A 16,858-nucleotide genomic window follows, 5' to 3' on the forward strand; every position below is an offset into this window, starting at 1 on the left:
GTACAGCTCTGAAGGCAATCCTTTTCTGATGGGTGTGTGGGGAAAAAAACCAGGGATATCTTTTTCATCTTGAGCACCCTAGTGACGGTTAATCCCTGAGTACCAGTTTTTATTATTCCTGTTTTGGTAGAATTGGGGGAAACCAATCTTCCTCAATTGCAGTGGCTACTCAAAAAGATCACGCTGAGCAATTTTAACCCACTCTATGCTTTATGATTAGCACCATCCCCCCCAAAAAAGTTAGGCTTTTACTAATAACCTGAGAACCTGTGAAAATGCCTTCCTTCAGGAGTGCCAGTGTTTTCAAGTATTGAAGCTGCACTGTGTACTAGAGTGAATGTAAATGCAAATAACTTTTTTTTTTCTTGGTCTTAGGCACTCAGCCACTCATTCTGCACAGAAATCTCACCAGTGTGGCTACTGTGAAAAGACCTTTCATAGGAAAGACCATCTAAAGAATCACCTTCACACTCATGACCCTAACAAGATGGCCTTCAAGTGTGAAGAGTGTGGCAAGAAGTACAACACCAAGCTAGGCTATAAGAGACACTTGGCTCTTCATGCAGCCACCAGCGGAGACCTTACCTGTAGGGTATGTGCCCAGGAGTTTGGTGGTACTGAAGTTTTGTTGGAACACCTCAAAAGCCATGCAGGGAAACCAACTGGCAATACCAAGGAAAAGAAACATAAGTGTGACCACTGTGAGCGTCACTTCTATACCCGTAAAGATGTGCGGCGTCACATGGTAGTTCACACAGGCTGCAAAGACTTTCTATGCCAGTTTTGTGCCCAGAGGTTTGGGCGGAAGGACCACTTGACTCGCCATACTAGGAAAACTCATCCACAAGAACTGCTGAAGAGCAGGTTGCAGAACGGTGATTCAGTGGGTCTCCTTGACCAGCTTTTTCCATTCAGGCTGAAGGAAGATGCCAGCATACTGTCCCCTTTTCCTGAAAGGGCCTCTGTGCAGAATGGGATTTTGAATAGTTCAGAATCAGGGGAATACAACTGTTCACATCTTCATTCCCAGCCAAGCTTACAAACTGCTCTTCCTCTTGAACCTTCTCCTCATTTGCAAAGGATGGGCTGTGCAGACAGCCTTCCAGCTGTCCATACCACACCATGCTCAACAGCCATTCCTGCCAACCTGAACATTCATCAGCCTAATAAATATGACCTTAATTCTACCTCATGTGCAGCAGGAGCCCTCAAGAATCTACCGATAAAAGTGGATGTTAAAGGTTACAACGTGCATCTTCTTGAGGACCTGCCATTACCGGAACCTCAATCTCTCCACAAAATCAGCCTGGAAGAAGCTTCCTCAGGGCCTGTAGGGGATACTAACAAGTACCCAGTGCACAAGGAGACAGAGGGAGCAGCTGAAACTATGAGCCTGCCTTTCATGGATCTCACTCATGTGATGAGTTTCTGGCAGCTCCCACCAGCTGACAACCAGAACACTACTGGGGACATCACAATGGCATTTGGTCCAGAGGAACCGTCACAAATGCTGAATGGCCTCAGCCAACAGCAAGGTCTTCAGCTGGCAACTGGTGGGATGGCCATAAACCAGCTGCATCATCTTCCTCGCTCCTTTCCATCCACTACAAATTCTGTAACGTTGCCTCATTTTCACCATGCCTTCAAATAACTATCACCGTGGGGGTGGTTTTTTTCCTTCTGTTTTTAAGACTGTGCTTCTTACTTAAATATGTTAGGACGGGGTGGTTTTGGTTTGGTTTTGGTTTATTTTTGAGAAAAACTGCCCCACATGTTTTCAAAGCACGTTATGAGCATGGTAGTTTAATTCAGGATGTAAATAAACAAGAAGCTCTATTTTTCATACTACTATTAGTTTTTTAGCATATGACAATAGCAGGACTAACATATTTCCCTCAACACCCGCTATATTTTTGTTTCTTACCTTTCACGCAAACAACTGTGTAAATAACTTCAATGATAGCAAAGCATCGTAACAGGCACAGTGAAACTATGGCTGCTGCGGCAGGAGAAATAGGGTTAGGGTGAATGGGAAGAAGGGAGAAATCACATAATAATAATTTTGATGAGCCATAAATCACAGCAAATTCATACATGTAGCAAATGTAACAAACGATTTATCAACATCACGTAGATTTCTGTGAAGCACTTAATTACTGGACTTTACGAATCTTTAATTTTAATCAGAATCATTCCAAGAATAAATCTTACCTCCTTGTTTCACTTTTTAAAATGAAGATCGCTATTGTGATTATGTTTAACTAGATCTTGTTTTCTGAAACACACTTGAGCTGTGCACATTTCCTGTATTTTTTCCTAGGGCTGGAACATAACTCCCACTTCTGCATGACCATGTAAGAACCAATGTCTTGTATTTGTGCTGTTTCCAGAATGGGAAGCGAATGGTCTCAAAGGTTAGAGCAAAACATTAATTGTCACTTAGAGCTGGATCTGGCAAGGTATCAGACACAGAAGGGTTGTGGTGGGGAGCCAGCACCGGGCCCTGTTCAAAACCAGGTTATGAACCTGCCTCACAAGCATCACCTGAAATTTGTGGGTGGGTGTGGTAACAGTCAAGGCCATTTTAATCACAGGGGTTTTGCTCAGTAGCATTGGGAGAGCTGCAGTTGGACTTCCAGCCTTTGTCTCTTCTAAACCAGAATCACCGTGACTTTTGTTTTATTTCCTGGGGTAAATCGTCCATGTACATTTCCAGTTGACAGTGTGTTGGCGTGGCGGTCCTATCACCTGATGCATGAACTGGCAGAAATTGCAAAAATCACATCACCCAGTGGATGACATTATTAAAAAACAAACTTTTTCTTACCTAACCCATAATTATTAAAAAAAAATAATTGTGGTCTTAATGGTGATGTAGTTACTAATAGATTGTGTTGCAGCTAAAACAGACACAGAATTTCTGAATCTGAGTAAATTCTCAAACCCAGAGAGCTACTTTTCCATTAAATCCAGAGAGAGTTAGTAGTACCTGATGGTCATTACAAATATAGCATGAAGCAAGCATATTCTCTTCTCCCCCATTAATCACAGGAATATTTCCAGACAGCATCAAATAAATATTTTTTTAAATGCTTGCTGTTTTGCTGTTAATGAACTACACTGAGCTGAATATTCTTACAAGTTTATCGGAACTTGGATTAAGGAAAGGTGGTATTCTTGCAATTCATGCAAGAATATGTTCTTCAGATACACTGTTGAGGGGTATTTTTTTGTTATGAAAATTTTTGGCATAAGGCAAACCAGAAGGAATTTTAAGATCATACTTGTAATGACAACAGCAGGAGGAGGAGCAGGTGCTGCACAGTTCGTGCCCAGTTAGCAGCTATTTAAGTTATGAGTTCTAGAATAGGGAGAAGGTTGCAAACAATGTTATATGCACGTTCTACAGCTAGGCTCATATTTTCATCTGGACTTGGAAAGGGGATGTGTGTGTATGTGTGTGTATTCACTTTACTGCATTTTTTTTTCCTTGTTCATGCAAATTGTATTCACTTGGCTTCATCCAAGCTTATGTACTTGTAAAAAAAGAAAAAAAACCAACCCACCACACAAATTTTGTAGCACTTCCTGATCATATACTGTTAATAGACATTTTGTAATTTTGGTTTGTGCTTCTATAAGAGGTGTAACTAATTACTGAAATACTTGTCTTTGAATTAAAATGTGATTTCAAGAAGCGAACATTATGCAAACAGTGAGCTAGACGGGCGCCCATATTCTTTGACCTGCTTGACTGTAGCAGGGTACCTGAGCTCTGAGCTGACAAGAGAGGTGCAGCTGCCTGACGTGGAAAGATGCATTGGCAAGAAATGCTTATTGTATGTAACTATGGGTTAAAGACCAAATCTCATTCAAGTAAAAACAAAATAACCACTTTTGATACTAAAATGCTTAAAAAGCACACCATGATGCTGTCTGCAAGTAAAACACAGAAGCAAACCTTAATTGTGTGATACTGCAGCTTTAACCCTTTGGTCCATTCAAATTTCTTTTTCCAGATTCTTGCTAGCATAAATGTAGAGGAAGCTGATGATGTTCCATCACAAAGGCAGGCAAGTTCTTTCAGAAGGTTATGTTTGGAGAAAAATTGTTTCGTTTTAAAATTCACACAACTTGGGGAGCTACCCCTGAGTCATGTAATACTTAAAGTAGGGCTGGACTTTCTCATAGCTCTTGTTAGGGGGATTTCCGTGAGCATTTTTGAGAGGCCATCAGTAGCTGAGGCTCATGACTGCTTTGTTTCTGGGCAAACCAATTCTTTGAGCTCAGCAGTCCAGCCTGGTGTGAGCCTAAATATCGCATTTCTGAAAGAGCAATAGTTTGGTTTTGGTGGGGGGGTTCAGATCACAGGCAAGGCAGTGCTAAAGGAGAGGTATGGAGGCAGCAGCAAGTCCTCACCAGCTCTCCCTGGGCTTACCTGTGGTGCCGGAGAGGATGGGGCTGCAGTGGGCGGGCAGGCGTGACTTCAGGAGGTGACGGTGGAGAAGGCAGCGAGAGCAGCAGGACATCTGGCAGCACTGCCTTTGGCTCATGCAGGGCTGCAGCAGCACCAGTGTGGGGAGAGGCGGCCCCGCACGCACACGCCGCGGGTATGGCAGAGGAAGAGTGCAGCCTCACCAGTGGCCAGTCCTCCCTCCTCTGTGGCACAAAATGGGAGAGGAGGATGCAAGGGCAGAGAGGTGCCATGAGGAAGGTAGGGGACCGTGGCATAGCAGCTGAGAGATGCAACAGAAAGATCCAATCCAGTTCAAGCGCTGACCCTCCTAGAGATCTTTCTCAGGATATTTTACCTCGCATCCTAGTACAGAGAAAAATACTTTTTTTTTTCCTGAACACTGCTTGGAAAGCTGTGGAAGCAGAGTGAAACATGCCAACTAAGCAACACAATTATTATAATCAAGTGATACCGTAAAATAGAGAAACTTGGTAAAAATTTGGTCTCATAGACAAAAATGTACTCATGTTACTAAAAAAAAAATTAAAAAAGGAAGTCCTGTAAACCTGCTGAAATAACGGTAAGGAGCTGAAATTCTACTACATGGAACAAAAAAGACTGCATCCTCTATGTAAACACAACTATTTCTAGTTGTGTTTAGCTCATTTCCCATCAAACTATGTTAATTTCTTATTCCTTTATTTACTAAACATTTCTGTTGGGGCTCTCCATTTTCTTAACCGATGAGTTGCTGTTAATTCCTGAGAGTTTTTCCCAGCTGGTCTGATATAGGATGGTAAGTTCCATATATTAATGATCAATTCATTTTTCTGCTAGCAGAATTTTACGGTGCTCTTCTTCAATACACCTTTCCTGTCCCTATAATTACATTTTCTGTAAGACACAGGAAATGATCTGTGAAATCAATACCAAACAGCTCTACACACAGATAGACAATAATGGTGGGAGGGGAAAACAAACGCAGTTAAAATTTCCTCTAACTTTTAAGGGTTCATTTATTTGGTTGTAAAAGGAAGCAATTGTGCTAGTGTTGCACAGGATAGTCCAGAATGGGCTGTTTCCCTCCTCCTTTCTGGGATGAGAAAAAAGCCTGAGAAGCACTGCTTTAATATATTTGGGGTGATTTCATGCCTGTTGTTTCTAAGACAGGTTAGCTATAGGAGTTACCCTGGTTTCAGTGTCATCCTTTCTATATTTAGCTAGTAGTGGCTAGCTACAGCCTAAGCAGAGTCTGGTACTGGTCATTTGTGTGTCCAACTACTTTTCATCTTCATTTACTCTATAAACATTTAATGGCCAAGAGCATTCCTTAAGGGTTTTAATTGAAAGCCTTACTGGGAACTGTTGGGCTAAAAAACCAAACCAAACCAACAACACCCCAGCCCAACATATTGCAACATCGACAATTTATGCAAGGTGCTCCAAGGTTGGTAATAAATCAGGTGGCCAGACCTAAGAAGGGGATATGCCTCCATGACATCTCTGTCTTGCCAATCAATTTCTAAAAGCAATTGAAGTTTTTAATGGAAGAATGAGATTTGGTTAGTCTGAACTTGAAGTGCTTTGAAGCTGCTGCAGAGCTTACACGGCCATTTATCACTTATCAATCACTACCATTTAGCATCATTGTTTACTGGAAGATTCTATTAAACATATACACAAAATTCTAAAATGTTCATTTGTCTTGTTCACTATAGCAAAACAAAGCGTTGGGGAAAAAACCATTATATTGGATCTTCCTACATTTTCTTGAAACCATTGACTGAACTACTGGTAACATCCATCTCCTTTTAGGCAATCAGTTAATTACGTTTTGGCAACTGATACACAAATAACCTCACAACTTTAAAAATGACAGCATAATTAACTTTGTTAATTTGGGAAGCCTGGGGAGGGTGGGGAAGGAAAAAAAAAAGAACAGTGAGTTTCAGTCTGCTTATTTTATTGGATGTGGTAGCTGTAGCACTTGGAGCAGAAGACATGCTGGAAAACTGCGTTGCTTAAGGTCTTCCATAATTCGTCAGAAGAAACCCTTAACACATATTTGCTGACCAACCACTCTATCTTCTGTTGCATATTTGCTGTCTGAAAGCAGCCACAAGCCGTGTATATGCTGTTTGCATAGAAACAGCTTTTATATTTTTACCTAAGAAGATTAAACTTCAATCCCTGGGAAGGTGATGGAGCAGCTCACCCAGGAAACCATTTCGAAACACTTTAAGAATGAGGGCATTTATTTGCACCACTCAAAGCCAGTTTCTCATGTATGCTTTCTTAGCTAAAAAGCACTCTTGCTCTGCACTGAAACTGATCTCTCACTAGCCCAAAGCACCTGGCAAAGCTCAAGTTTTACAGAAAATGCAGCAGCAGTTGCCCACAGCCCAGCACGTACAAGCTCACCCAGGGTAGCCACTCCCACAGTTATCAGGGACATACAGGACTCTCCTGTATTTTGGACACTAGTGTGGATGTCTGTGCTGGGGACCTGCTGGAGGCACTGGCTGCCCCAAGCCTCTCTGTAAACTGGCTGCAACTACAACCCTGGTGGTACCTGGACTCGCCAGTGTCCCTAGGGAAGAGGCATCTACTCCCCAGTCCTGTCAAGCCCCGAGTTTCAGAGTTCAGCAGCTAAACCTTGAGAATGGTGATGGTATCAATAAATCCTTGTTCATGGTCTGCAAGGTCCTGCACAATAACCATAAGAGATACTGCACTGTTAACTTAGTCACAGGTAATCCAGGGAGTGGAGAACACCAGATGAGACCACTGGTCTCCTACTGTCAACGGTTTTTTCTGTAGCTGCCAAAGTCAAGGAGGTAGGTAGAGTTGATGATGGCACTGTGGACTGAACGCTCCCATGCCCATTGCAGACTTCCCCACAGTTGTAGGTACTTCACAACTGACCAGCAGCAAACAAGGACAGCAAAACTCCACATAGTAGGACCCTACAAAGACTCTGAATGTGAGTCTCTGCAACAGACTGTTTTGTGCAAGTTACTGTTCATCGCACACTCCAAGCGCTCTTATGAGCTCATGTCCCATGCTGAAAATGCCTTGCCAGCTACAGGGGATCTGTCTTGGCTATGTTCCCTGCCAGATTATCATATTCTGCAGTCATATGCATGTCACAGGGGTGCAAGATGCTGATGACCTGAGCCGTCCCCATGCACAACAGCACCATAACCACCTTAAGCAGGGACTGAAAGGCCTTCTTGCTGCTCTGACATGGCTCTGCATGGCCCAAGATAGGAAAAAGACTGGCTGCATGGTCTGAGGAGCAGAAGCACCAAACATGGTCTGGGAAAGTAAACACTGAGAAGGAGGAAGAGCCTCCACACCATCATCCTGACATAGTGATTATTGAAATGGATGCTGGCATCTTTCTCACTTGGACAATGGAAGCACATCATGAGAGCACAAGACCTGCTAGAGAGGCTTGCACGATCAAGCAGCAAATCTTCTCAAGATGCCTGTTGAGGCTGAGCACGGTCACTTCCTACTTGAGATGGAGCTGCCCCAAACCAAAGAACATTGAACACCAAAAAGAATATTCTCAGCAGCCTACACTGGGGACATGAGGAGCTCTGCAAAAGTTTTCAGTGCAATTGATTGCTTCAGTTAATACAAAGAAGTTCATACTGCAAACATTGCAACAGGATATTGTATATACACAAAAGCAAACAAGGTCCTTTTATGTTATAATGTTGGAAAAAAAGGTCTTGCTCACACTCTCCTGAAGATTTTTTCCAGTAGACATACCCAAAGATTTTCTGATTTTCCACAGTATTCCTAGAGAGGTCTCTGCAGATCATTATCTAAAAAAATTATTGACCATAAAACTTATAACCTACATAAATTCAATATAAAACCCAGAAATGTAGGTGTCAAAGATATTGATACAGAGAGCAGCGTGTGTTATCATTCACAGGTTATACTAGAAATAACTATTAAAATAACATTATAAAACGTCTTCCTAACAGAGACTGAGTATGGGTAGCGATGGGTGCTAGCAAATGTATTATATAGTATCCTGTTCTAGAGATGTGGTGGTGTTAACTTTAAGGTATGAACAGGGGGAAAGTCATATGGAACAAAAAACATACAAAGCTTGATGCTTCATCTACATGGACTTAATGAAAGTTAAAGAATATGGAATAAATCTTAACATTGAAGTTTAACGGTTATGGAGTCCTTTATGGGACAGAAGGAACCTCACACCCAGACTGTGTATTCTAGGTTTATATCTGGACATATCTGTTTGAGGACCTCTAATTGAAAAGGCTGAGAAGCCGCTCCTGAGAACCCACATGAAAACCTCTGTGCATACACTCAGCGCAACAGATCCGGATAATGACTTAGCCATTCAATAGCAACACCATCCACTGGGAAATTTCTGACCATCTTCATTTCTAACAAGTGTTGTATGGAAATGAGTTTAGGATTTTTATATTAAAAACATAAATATGTCTAAATGAACGCCTTACCTGGCCTAGGTTTGTCTATATTGGCACTTTCTTGTAGCCTCTTCTGAAGCAGAAGCACAGCAGTTATCAACATTGGGGGTTTCCTCTGAGTCACTGGCTGCTTGCCCTAGTAAAAGAAGATGCACAATCCACACAACTCCAGCAATGAGCTTACGGAGCCGGTGACAACTCTCCAAATTGCTGCAGAAGCAGTGCTAGAAACAGGAAAAACAGGACCAGGGAGGTGCACCCCCTCCCCCTTGGAAGCCATTTTTTCCTGCCCCAAATAGGTAAAGGAGTAATAAGTTTTAAAAACGTCTTTTAAAAAACAAAACAAAACAATCAAAGAAAAAAAAAACCACCACCAAAACCCAACAAACCAGAGAAGCAGTACTCTCCTAAAGGAACTGTTTACATTAATTTTTTTTTCTATAATAAAATAGGAGCTCACTTTAAGCCACTGACAATTAGCTCCACCTTCTGATTCCCCAGAGGGGCTTAGCCCTTTGGCCTTCAGTAAATCAGCTATACATTTGCAAGGAGCAGCAAACCTGCAGACAGGAGGGAGCCCTTATGAACAGGAAGAGCTTTCTCTACATATTGCAAAAGCTGCCAGGTTTCCACTCCCCTACAGCTGTTACCCTGGAATCCAATCGCAGAAGAGACTGAAGGAATTGTTGTCCAACTTTTTCATACTATCATATTCTGTCACTTTTTATATCAGACAAAGGGCTCCAGCTTCAAGGAACTCCTAGCTGATGTTCAGCACGTGTCTTGTCTTAAAAATTTACCAACTTCCCTGGAGTCTTAAGTTTTATATTAATATAGGTCTCACTAAAAACTACAGTTCAGTAAATCTCCAGCACTGTGTTTGCTTACAAAGCCTTCCCAGTAGTCTTGGCAGCAAAGGCACGGCGGGCAGCTTGTTCTTCGCAAAACTTCACATGCCTCCCTGCTGCAGCCTCATTAAACCTTCATGAGCAGTGTGGACACTGAATATACTCTGATCATGAGAAAGGAACAACTTGTGTCACAGTTCATACACTACAGGGGAAGAGTTGCCCTGCTTTACTGGAGCACTCAAGATGTAGTTCAAAACCTGGGTCCATCAGCAGGTGACCATGGTGAGTTCCCATGAGCTCCCAAAGTGCAAACTTAGGAGAACTACAAAAGCCTCCTCTAGAAAAGCACTTGGGATCCCAAAATACATGCTTACAGTATTAACCCAGCAACTAAACAGTAATTGCTTTCAGAAATAAATCCCTGGAGATTATTAAAAGCAGATCTTATTATCTTTGTCCTATTCCCACCCAACCTCACAATTAACATATCTGCAGAAAAAGCAATATTTAGGAATTCCTCAAGTAGTCTAAACCAATGATTTTAAGACTACTTTTGAAGATTGGTCATTAAGATTGTTAGTTGGTTTCACAAAACCCACTTCCTTTGGACATGGCTAAAATACTGCTTAAGAAGTTGTGCCCACCAGCTGAGGTGCATCCAAGAGCCAGGTTTCTGGGTGTGAAGCGGCATTGTGAAGAACACACAGCAGTGCTTCCTAGAGTAATTTTTGATGGTGGTATAGTCCTGATTCTCCTAAAAACTGTTCGGCTACAGTTATTACTGGTGCAGTCCTACTTGTTTCAATGAATGGTTGGTGTTTGGGGTCAGCACAGTCACATTCAGCCCTCGCACTGCCCTTGCTGTCCTCAGACCCTTCCTCCCCACCCTGCGCCTTTCACAAAAGCAGCCCAAGTGTTCTTATCCTAATCTTACAGATATAGCACCTTTACAAACCATTTCTCCTAGTAACAGCCCAGAAAAGGTGGCCCACGCAGCCACCAAAAGCCAGCCCCAGAACAGCAGCGTGGGCAAAATGGTTCTGAAGAGAGCAGGGGAGGATGAGACAGGGCAGGTGCCTGGCTTCAGGGGGGCTTGCAGGAGGACCTGGCACTTTGGGGGAGAACGGGGAGCTTAGGGCTCTATTTGGAGGAGGAGGAGGAGGAGAGGGAAGGGGAATATCTCTCCTCCCCACAATCCATACGCTTTCTCTCCAGTCCTGTAGTATAGGATATACATCCTCACTAGGCCCCTCAGCAATTCGTCTTTCCTAAAAAGCAGTTCTTCAATTCCTTTCTCCACAACCGCAGCAGCTCTTGCACAACTTGGTTTCCTCCAAGAGGGAGAAGGAAAGGGAGGGGTCTGGTTTTAGAGTCGGTAGAGTCAGACAAGAAATAACAGAGTCATTAAAGAATTCACCAGTGGAAATTCAGAGGGGAGCTTGACCCCAGTCAAGGAAGGAAGATGTGTCCTGCTGCTTATATTGCATCTCAGGCATCTAGAAGAGGAGAAAGGCTGGAGTCACGGCAGCTGGTTTTGCTATCAGTCACGAATTCCTCCTCTGGAAGTGAGCCCAGAGAGCCTCCCCCCTTCCCCCTCCCTCCCTCTGCCTTCCTAAAGCAGGCAGGACTGCACTGAGACCCTTTCCAAGATTGCTCCCCATGTTTCATAAATCACATATCATGAGAAATACTGGCTGTATGTGGATCTTTTTGGATCTGTAACTTTGAACACAGTGAGCTCTGTGCAGAGACCACACCTGGTACTAGTAGTAAACCAGACTTGTCTTTTTCTAACTGATTTCCCCTAACGACACAGGAGGAGGAGACAGTGGAAAAGCCATCACATGGCAGTGGGGAAGCCCATGTGCACTGCAGTTGTTTTGAATGTGGAGGGGATGTACTTCTCCCTCTATTACACCGTGGTGCATCCTGTGCTAGAACACAGGCATTCCGACTCTCTTCCCAAAGCACTGTCTAATATCAGACCCCAAACTTGCTGCCTTTAAACTTAAAAGGTACAGTTAGTCTTCTCTTTCTCCCTCCCACCTCTGCATTGCACTCCAATTTAATCCGAGAAATACAGCTGAAAATTAGAGATAGCAAAGGGAATTAATGTTCACATTGTGTTGTGCTGGGGGTGCAAAACTGAAGCCCAGCTGTGGATAGTAAGAGGTCACTGCTTTACCAAAGATCAGTACAAGATCAGTAATAAGATAAAGTAGACCACAAACCTGGATTGATGCTTGGTGGGGGAGGAGGCGGAAGTGGGTGGCCCTCCTTCAGAGCTTTTGTGACATGCTTGGCTGGTTGAATAGTATTAATAAAATCCTCATGGTGCTGCCTCCAGTCAGATTTCTTTTCTGGCTGTTACTGTAATGGAATAAAGGAAGGCACAAACTATATTTCCCACTTGCAAGGGACAGGAAAAAATCATAGAGTGAGGGTTCTTCCTTTCTGAGGGAAAGGAAAAATGTTACAAACAAAAGAAATTTGCTTTTTTTTTTTTTTGAAAGGCATAGGAAAGCTGATTTGGCTGCTTGCCGTCTATTGACGGCACCAGAAGATGGATAAAAGAACATCGCTCTCCAGCAAAACACTCTGGTCGTGGCAGACCAAAGGGCTCTTCAGGGGGAATAGAAGAGACACTATGACCAACACCTTCCCTTCTGCTCCACTTGTCAGAGTCGTCTTCTTGCTTTAAACCTTTGTACACTTCTGTTTCTTTCCACAACTGATTTTAAAGGACATTTTACAACAGCAGTCTGCATGGATACCAAAATAGCAGTGATTTAGCATCTCTGGATAATGCTATACACATGCATTTCCATGTGTATTTGCCTCCTCCCAAAAAATGCATGGAAAAAACCTTGTTCCAGTAAGAGCTTAAGCCTCTTCCCCTCAAGTTCTGTAAATAAGTTCAAATTAAATACATTTTGAAACCCTTCAGTTCCATAGCAGTGAATCTCCATAGCTTCATCCATGGAATATTTGCGGCTACTGACAGCTCTTGGGTTCAACCTGGGGCATTCATGCACCAACCATCTTGGATCACACTCTTGTTCAGATTTAAGTGAAGAGGAAGTTGTCAGACACTCACATAGTCTTTAAAATACTTAATTGAAAATTTCCTAGAAGAGCAGGGACGTGTGCTCAGAGTAGTCATGACACCTACTGGTTTGGCTTCTGAATGGAGGAATATTCTCAAACACTAGCCATGCAGGGAGGGGGAGGAATGAATTTGGCACTGAATCAAGCACATATGTGAGACTCATCCACAACATCCAGGTTTTGTCCCCAGAGGAAACAATAGCATTACTGAATGAAAGACTTCGTATGGAGATAACACACATGCTTCAATTTTAACTATACCTTTTGCGGGGGCTTCTTCTTCACAGTGGTGATTTCTGTTCCCTGCAGTCTCTGTTTCACAGAGCTGAAGGGCTTACGCTTCTTGTTGAAGACTTTCCTGCATATTGGATCATGTCTCAGCTGGGATGCAAAGAAAAACAGTTGTTTATGGGTTGAAGTCATGCTTTGTTAATACGCTTCCTTATTCAGGCTTTAAAATTACTTTTAGTCAAGAGCAGGGAGCTGAAGCAGTATTTATCTTGGGTTCAGTTTAACTCCTGAAGGAGTTCAGCAAAACTTTAAAAAGCTGTCCAAGTACAGCTGCAGTTTGACACAAATAAGAAATAGAAGCCATTTCCAGTTTGTTCTGCTCAGGGATATGCTGAAGGCCAGCACAAATAACAACTTGCAGAGAATAACAGACTGGGTCTGTGAACAGGAACAGTCCCATTGGACTCCCCACCCCCCCACCCCCCCTTGGTTTTCTTTCTTTCTTGGTGAAGAGGGAGAACAGACTGATCCTGTTCAAGGGGCTGATATTTACACTATCAGTTCTTTGAGTTTAGATAAGTATTCCAGACCGGCGGCTCCCCTGACAAACAGCAGCACTGTCCATCCCATCAGCACCACTAAAACAGCAACAGCCCCAGGCTGAAAGGGAGCAGCTGCCCACCAGCACACATAACCTGGCAACTCGGAAGGAAAACTAGGGACAACACCTGCAGCTGAAAGCATGGGGAAATTTTAGGTAGGTACACACCCAGTGCTGAATTTCTGGAAGAGCCACACCTTTCAACAAAGGAGGTCTTAAGCTTCAGAAGTGTCTCAGATTTTAGCATTGACCGCCCTTGTCTGCAACAGGATGGCCGGTCCCCTTTGTGAGGAGCAACGTGAAAGCGAGGGCCAAGCTACATCCTTGCTCTTGTGCTGTGGATCACACCTGTTTGAGCCCATCCACAGCTGGTAAATTAAAGGCTCCATTCCTATTTTCCTTTGCTTAGCCCCCCTTTCCTGTTCTCAGTTTTCTTCTTGATCTTCTCATTAGTTTCTTTATGCTACCCACCCTCTTCCCATGAGTTAAGCAGCTGCCTGAGCAAGGCATTTCGGTTGCAGCTCAGCTAAGCCAAGCAGCACCTCATTCTACCACAACATGTGTTTCTACATTCTCATTTCCCGTTGAACCTTTCTATTCAGGTGCTTCAGGTCCTTATCTTCTGTTTCTAGACATTTTTGACAGCAAACTTCAGAGGAGAATTCCTCTGCAGGACCAAGAGGGTGGCAGATACTGGTGCCTTGCTTACCAAGGAGCATGCCAGTCCTGCATCATTGGGGCATGGACAGGGATTACAGGACTTTTATCTCACGCTAGTCATAGTGAGAAGAAAATTCCTGCCCCCCCAAAACCATGTATTTTCAAATTATTTTGCTGGATTAAACCATCATATTCTTAATGCATTTGATCTGAGGTCCAAAACGTGGAATTAGTAAGTAACACGGGGTAGTTCCACCTGCATCTCCATGCTCACAGTTACTCAGCTTTCAGCCTATTTTTCCTGTCTTTTCTTTTTGTTTTACTAAATCATTTTTTAGTTCTATCACGGGGCTGATCTGATTTATCACAGAGCCATGGGATCAGTAATGCAAACTGAGGAGGGGAGGGGTGAGTGCAGAACCCCCCTTGCAGACAAACCCCGCAGTTGGGTTGTGCCAGGCAAACTGTGCAGCCACCCATTTAGTTTGTAATCCAGGGATCAGGGAGGTCAGGGGGAATCTTTTCATTCACTTCAGCAGGCTTTGGAACAGAGCCTGGTGCCTACATTATGCTGTCAAAGGGACTACTTATCAGATGGTTTATTAGTCTATTTTTCCCAGGAAGCCTGAAATAACAAGTTCTGCCTAGAAACCTGGAACACAAAGGAAGCTTCAGGTTAGCAATTTATGTCTCACCAAGAGACAATATGTTATTTTAAATGTGATATATAGTAAACATCTGGTTTCGGACAAGCAGGTAAATTAAGATAGTGCAAGACTGCAGATTAAGTCACAATATTTCTATGAACATTAATTCTCTAACCAAGTTCACTAATGAAATCAGTTATTAAATCATTTGCTCTCTTAAACATGTGTTCAACCCATTTGTCTGCTAGCAGCCACCTCCTTCTTCCCCAGTGCTCACCATCCCTTTCAGCTAAATGCACTGACATTCCCATTAAAAAAAAAAAAAAAAAAAGGAAAAAAGACAAAAGTTTTCTTTTACTGGAACATCTTGTGCAAAATGTTTTCCACAGGTTGTACAAGGAACCAGATCTTGACTACGGGCAGCTGTGTAAAATTCAAACCGTGCAAGAGCCTCAGTTACACAGTACAGGATGGCTTTTGGCTGTCAGTCAGCATTTGGTCTGAGCCCTTGCTGAAACAGTATTTCATTGTCAGAAAGGCACATCTACAGCCACGTGCCAGGGTTCCCTTTTGCAGAACTACCTTATTTCTCTTGCCTCTGTGAAGCACAAGCTCTCCTTTACTACGATGGACAGCTTTTTGTTTTCCACATGACTGCTCAGATATGCCTTTTCTCAGTAACATCACAGCTGGGCAAGGAGATGATGGCAGAGTGCTCAAAGTCACCACTGCCTAAACGCAGGGAGGGGGGCTGGAAAGCGAGAGCGGGCCATCTGCACCCACATTTATTCCATTTCGTTTGTAAGTCATTAGGAGCCGGCGATGCCCAGTCATGGCTCAGGGCAGACCATCGCTATTCCAGAAAGTAGCAGGTGGCACACTAAACATGACACAATCTTCATTCTTAAGACAGAATGTTTCCATGAGTGTTTCTTAGGAATACAGAAGGATGCAGGAGGACTGACTACAAATCCCCTTCATGTCACTTGCAGAGTACAGAAATAGATCATCGCAAGCTTAAAGATACTGGCCCTCAGCTCAGCTTCAGAGAGTCCTTGCAGCAGGTCATAAATTCATACTTCAGTGAAACCAAACTGAATGCAAGATGTGAAGAATATCTGAACAAGACAATGGTTATCCGCAACATACAGTACTGCTCTTTTGTTTGCCGTACTACGCAGATCAAGTACTTTCAGCAAAGCTGATTTCAACAGCAACGGTAAGGATCACTGACTACTGCAACTGTTCCCCAAAGGCAGGTTCATTCGCCCGGTGTGCAAAACACCAGACTACGCACAGGGCGGAGATATGCGCAAATATGAAATGAATGAAAAAGATTGGTGCTAGGCGGTAACTCCGCAAGGCCAGCGCCCCGCACCGACAAACCACAAGGTATTTATGCAGCTCCGCGTGCCAGTAACAGCCACTATTCCCGCCCCCCGGCTGACCATTGGCCAGTTTCTTCCTTACTTGGTCTTAAAGGGACAGCTCCCTTTAAATCTGCCATGCATGCTCAGGCAGGGCAGTAGGGGGCTTTCTGACCCATGGGTGTGATTTTTAGTATTATAATACAGGACAGTTCACCTAGAGGACACTTAGTTTTAGTTCTTATCAGCATGTATAAACACCCCAATTAATTGTCCTCCTTGACTTCATACTTGATCACTCAGCTTTCGGTGTCTTTTGAGGTGGGACGTTCCCTTTTACCAGTCTCTCAGTTCTTCAAGGATAGAGTTGTAAAACAAATGCTTCCCCCTCTCTCTCAGTTCCCTCCTCTGTCCACTTGATTCTGTTTTGCAAAGCTCACATGGTCCATTGTTATTACTTAG

General features: G+C 43.3%; 2 protein-coding genes across 4 annotated transcripts in view; one reads left to right on the forward strand and one right to left on the reverse strand.

The window, feature by feature from the left end:
- The window catches only part of PLAGL1 (PLAG1 like zinc finger 1), a 51,362-nt gene extending 47,708 nt beyond the window's left edge, over nt 1-3,654 (forward strand). For all 3 annotated transcript variants that reach the window (XM_064447123.1, XM_064447122.1, XM_064447121.1), the window contains one exon: nt 376-3,654. In XM_064447123.1, the coding sequence (XP_064303193.1) occupies nt 376-1,651 (1,276 nt within the window). In that variant the 3' untranslated portion in view covers nt 1,652-3,654. The remainder of the gene's footprint in view (nt 1-375) is intronic.
- A 3,884-nt stretch (nt 3,655-7,538) lies between these two features.
- ZC2HC1B (zinc finger C2HC-type containing 1B) lies at nt 7,539-16,845 on the reverse strand. The gene is given in 8 exon segments (XM_064448551.1): nt 7,539-7,708; nt 8,237-8,278; nt 8,962-9,067; nt 9,807-9,943; nt 12,014-12,152; nt 13,152-13,271; nt 15,388-15,510; nt 16,837-16,845. Coding segments are annotated over 8 exon segments (846 nt in total).
- Between the last annotated feature and the right edge of the window lie 13 nt (nt 16,846-16,858).

The sequence above is a fragment of the Phalacrocorax carbo genome, chromosome 3 (genome assembly GCF_963921805.1).
Source record: "Phalacrocorax carbo chromosome 3, bPhaCar2.1, whole genome shotgun sequence".
In the NCBI taxonomy this organism is placed as follows: Eukaryota; Metazoa; Chordata; class Aves; order Suliformes; family Phalacrocoracidae; genus Phalacrocorax; species Phalacrocorax carbo.